Here is a 5,334-nt window from a genome sequence, read left to right as displayed (position 1 = left end):
GTGTACTCGCGTTTCATTCAACAGAAGGCCATTCGGAAAAAAAATCGCACATGAACATTACCTATCACAAAGCCCGAGAGTTTCCGACGGTACAAATTGTGTTGATACTCGCGTCTAACAATGTTTACACCGAAAATGGCGGACATTCTTCAAACTTGAAAACTGGTTGTTCTATTTTATTGGTGATTCGTCAAATAAGGCGACTTGATACCAGGCTTGAGTGGTAGACATTTTAACTATCAGCGCCTGTTTGGGTTGAGTATATTATAAACCTCCATTTACCGTTTATTAATCAGTATGAACAGGTAGAAAATTTGATGAGTCGTGATCCAACATGTTTCATCTGTTAAAAAAAACAAAATTACAAGATTGCATATGATAGATCGTGTAATGTTATCAATTTTAAACTGACGTGAACGATTTTACTTTGTTATTTAAATAAGTGTGTTATTAAATTGCATAAATTCTAGTACGTATTTGTGTGTATAATTATTATTTTAAATCTATCTATATATATATATAGCTAGATTTCCATTGATAATTTGAAAAATGTGTACACTGGTCATCATAGCATGGCCACTGTCTACTACAGTAGGACTACAGTGTAATTCTCAAGATACATAATGTAAATATGATACAATTTAAGTAAAAACCTTGTATTAAACAAGTTTACTCATACAAGTCCAAATCAATCCCACCAGTTTATATTATGATTTATGGTGTCCAATAAATAATGATATTTATTCAAATAATATTATAGTTACTGGCAGGCAACCAGTTCTAGCTGAGTACCAATTCTCGCCATCGCATGTATACTTGTATTATCACACACCAATTTTCACACATTTTTGGTGTAAATCAGTATGGAAATTGTGTCTTAATTCTGTCAGATGATGACTTTATTGACGTAATTTGAGTGGTAATCGTGTAAAAGGAGCGGTCGGTGTGACTTGTACATAGTGTTAAATACGGTCTCTGTCACTCAGCTGACGGAGCATGCTTCTTTGGCTCAGTCGGTAGAGCCGTAGATTTCCACGCCGGAGACCCGGGTTCGATTCCTGGTTGGGGCACTCGACAGGAATGTGTATTTTCCCTGTTCTTCTACATTGGCGCCCAACTAAATAACCCATGGTAGGTGGTTAAAAGGTCTCGGGTTGAGATTTAGGAATGTGTATTTTCCCTGTTCTTCTACAATCGTACAGCTATAGTTGCGATGGCGAGAATTGGTACTTGGTGAGAACTGGTCACCTGCCAGTACTGACCATGAAGATCAAGATAAACATATATTAATGTAAAGTTAGTAAATCCAGATCAGTGTTTAGAAAATACTGAACATGGTATTATTAAGTCTATATGTGTATTCTAGATCTTTTATGCTTGAAATCGTGCACTATAGCTATAGGATCTTTAAGAATTATGTGATATATCTGTACCAAAACTGTTCTAATCATAAATATCACTTTCAATCAACCATTTTATCATGCATATGTGAAAAACTAGTCTATAATCATAACACTAAGGTCAGTAAGGATGTTATAATTAAGATGTTTGCCCTCAATAATTTATCTATTCATTCATAAAATGTTTATTAATGTGCTAGATTTGGTGTCATCTCCCTTTGCCGATATTAAAGTTTATCTCAAATAAAATCCCCCAAAAAATTGAATAGTGGAAAAGTTTGAATGTCCATGAAACATCTAACATGAATTTGATGTGATTTACTAATTTACAGGTAAAGAAGCATGATGCCGCCATTAGAATGGGACAGAGTGATGGCGGTGACGCCGGAGAAAATCTCTGAGGATGAGATAGAAGACTTCTATGAAAGCTTTGTGGCAGTGAGTTTTTGTAAAAATGATAAATTAAGGATGTATTCTTCTGAGGTTTCAGTTCCGTTGAAGTCTCGTTTCGACAAAGATCAAAGAAGTTATGAGATTTTCAAATAGATTTTATCAATATCTGTAGCAAGTTGCCAGATGCAAATTTTGTCAAAAAATTACATTTCTATTTTCAGTAGATTTTTTCATACAGGGATTTTAAGAAATTGCCCATTTGGCGGCCATTTTGAAATTGTGTCTTTTTCCTCTTTGAGTAGAGCCATAGTTTAACCATTTTTTTACTGAAATTGTTTTTACTTAAATCATCACTGCACCAGCATTTTTAGCTGTATCGAGCTAATTTTTGCTGTTAATCTTTACTACGTTCGTAGTTATTAAAATATTGAGCATTATTGTGTGAAGTGATACGCTTTTGACACTTTATTTTTACATTTAATGGTAATTTGAGCACTTTTATTTTTTACTCTAAAATACTGAAAAATAACACATATTCAAATGGGGCAAAAAAGTAAGCACACTGACCCCCCATTTTTCTGCCTAATTTAGAAAGAACAACCCATTCCCTATTGATATGCAAAATATTAACAAAAGTTTAATACCACAACTGTTTCTATAAAGGGTTAAATTTGGCAAAAATGGCTGAAAATGGTGTATTTTGTAGCTCAAAATTAAGGGGTAGGGGTAGCATATGTTGTTATTCTGAGAAAAAATATGAGTCTTATTAATCAAAAATTGTTTTTTTTTAAAGAAGACTACAGGAAAATAAATTCTTCAAACTTCCATACATATCAAACATCTCATTAGGAAATTATGGCTTTAAACTCTTGTGTATGTGGTCAAAACGGCAAAAATCCTAAAAAATCTAAGATTTTGTCAACTTGGTATCTTTGAGTGACAATAGCTCAAAAACAAGCACACCGACATATGTTTTTTCTTCCATTTTCTTGTATGGTATGAACTCCTATTTCCAAAAATCTATATGAGAAAAAAAGTTTAATACAAGAAAATTTTGACTTCTCACAGGTGTACATCCTTAACACAGATTAAAGGGACAATTCGGTCTAAGAGTACGTTAAAACTTGCACATATTTCGGAAACAAACCAGTTCTAATGGAAATTAGATAAGTTGGTTTTACTCTGATATGTCAGAAAAGCCCACTGTAGTCAATTGTATGTGAAATGTTCAATCGCCATTAAACATAGCCTTGTATGCCGAACCATGACCCTAGCCTGTGTAATAAAGAATTTTTTGTCTAGAACTACTCAAAACGCTCTTACAGTTGTGTTAACATTATAAGATGCATGTTCTTGTCTAAAAATAAATTCATCAACTCCTCAGTGGTTATGTATTGCATTTGTTTAACGTGCGTGACTTTGACTCGGGTAAGGGTACAGCGTACATGTTGTACCTGCTTAATCGTATTGATCAACGTTTTTGAATTTCAATGGTATTAATCAAAATACTTAACAATGTTGTGGAATTTGTCACTATTTCTTGTCTTATGTTTCATAAGGAATGAAGAACAATATATTTTTGTCATATTTTGCTTCATGGTTATATAACGAATTAGCCTCACTGAATTGTCCCTTTAAACAGATTTATCAAATACAACCACATATTTGTAGAATATTTGATAATGAATGCATATATACTCACTGCCCACACTTTTACACAACTGTTTTCATTGCAGTACAATCCTTCTGACCAAAGTGATCCAGAAAAACTCAGGAAATTGTTTGAAGTCACTAAAGTTGTTATGAAAACGAAACATGAGTCGATTGAAGAAACTATTCAGATGTTTGAGAAAGAGACAGTTGATGCTCAGAAGAAAGGTAAGAAAATACTAAGCAATGAGTTTTTCTTTTACATTCTAGCTTGATTACAAAAAATTGTCTGATGTAATAGTGTTAATAGGTTAATTTCAACAATATCTGCACAGTCTTTTGAAAAATTATGAATTCTTCTATGGGTATCAAAATATAAACATGATAAGATAGGAAGTATATTGTCATAATATGTTTTGAAATGATCTTTTAAAGTATGATTTAATGTTCTCATGTAATGACATTTTCAGAGGAAACACAAAATAAAGAAATCGAAAAATTGAAGAAAAAGATTTCAGAATTGGAGGTAAGGCTGTCACTAATGTTATAAACTGATTGTTATATGTCATTGTTACTTCATTTTATGTTCTCTGATAATATTTAGATGTTTTAGATCTTCATTATTCCCCAAAAGATATGTTTATGCACTTTATTTGATTTTACTTATCATGATATACCCATGAATGAGATGATTTATAAAGTTAATTACATATTAAACAAGAACATATTAGATTTCAGAAATGAGAATGTCATCCAGCAATACTTTTTAAGAGAAATGTCTTCTAAATCCGAAAACAAATAATACCTATGTCCTATATACAGGTATGCATTTAAAAAGAAAGAGAAGAACTGGATGATGAGTTGTTTTTAAAAATTGGTTACTTTATCTACTCTATCATTATGATGTATGCCTGTTTTCTTACATTAACATTTTCTTTTGTTTCTTTCAGAAATTTGGTCCTGAGTCTGGTTCTGGAACAGCTAGAGGAGCCCAAGGTGCTCTCCGTGACCAAGTAACAGACTTGGAGAGACGGCGAGAGGAACTGGAACAGGATGTTAAAGATCTACAGCGTGATCTCGCTAGTGAGAAACGAGCAGCAGAGAAGGTAGGTCATGTTACAGTTATTGGTTTCTCACCAGACACTATGACCATTTGAATTTTAATATATAAAGTCAGGAGCTAATATTTTTCCTAAAACATGTGTTAAAACTATTTATATCTGAAAGTATAAGGACACTGCTATATTTTTGACTTGTGGTCATTGACCCACCAGAAAAACAAAATAAAACATGAGATTTAGTTTGGATACATGTAAGCCTGTATAAATGATGTTTTTTAGTGAATTTATCAATCTGCATTTAATATTTCCTGTTTATTTTTCTTACAGTACAGTGAGAGAATTAGTGAGTTGGAGAAGATACAGAAAGATATGAGAGATGAAGTAAGGACTATTATACATTTAAGCTATATTGTTAGCCCAGTTTAAGAAAGACACATTCTTCGGAAAATATTCTTTAAGTATCACTTATGAAATGATTTTAAAATGTTAGTTTAAACTTCCATAAATCTGCAGCTTAATCAGTATTTTCATGCCATGTGCATGAAATAGAATTCTTTTGGTCCTTATTATGGATGTTTTATTTTTAACTAACATTAAGAATCTACCCTGGTAATATGAGATTTCAAAGCAAGAGTGTTTTTATCTGTCGCTTTGCAATATTTGTATTTACCCTGTCTATAGTTCTATACACCCATGAAAATGTACATGATGTGACTATTTAATCTTAACAACAGTAACTATGACTGTGTACACCACTGTATGATTGTACATTATTATTATCACTTTAGTCTTTACATTTGTATTTTAAGATGTAATTTTAATCATTGTAA

At 32.2% G+C, this 5,334-nt stretch overlaps 1 protein-coding gene across 1 annotated transcript in view; it reads left to right on the top strand.

Moving 5' to 3' along the window:
- Positions 1-113: 113 nt before the first annotated feature.
- The window catches only part of LOC138330603 (centrosomal protein of 290 kDa-like), a 40,263-nt gene continuing 35,042 nt past the window's right edge, over positions 114-5,334 (top strand). The window contains exons 1-6 of the mRNA XM_069278165.1: positions 114-254; positions 1,733-1,838; positions 3,530-3,671; positions 3,914-3,969; positions 4,394-4,549; positions 4,832-4,885. Coding sequence (XP_069134266.1) covers positions 1,743-1,838; positions 3,530-3,671; positions 3,914-3,969; positions 4,394-4,549; positions 4,832-4,885 — 504 coding nt within the window. The 5' untranslated portion in view covers positions 114-254; positions 1,733-1,742. The remainder of the gene's footprint in view (positions 255-1,732; positions 1,839-3,529; positions 3,672-3,913; positions 3,970-4,393; positions 4,550-4,831; positions 4,886-5,334) is intronic.

This window comes from Argopecten irradians, chromosome 1, assembly GCF_041381155.1.
Source record: "Argopecten irradians isolate NY chromosome 1, Ai_NY, whole genome shotgun sequence".
NCBI lineage: Eukaryota > Metazoa > Mollusca > Bivalvia > Pectinida > Pectinidae > Argopecten > Argopecten irradians.
Note: the sequence above shows the minus strand (reverse complement) of the source record. Positions and strands in the feature narration are given on the sequence as shown.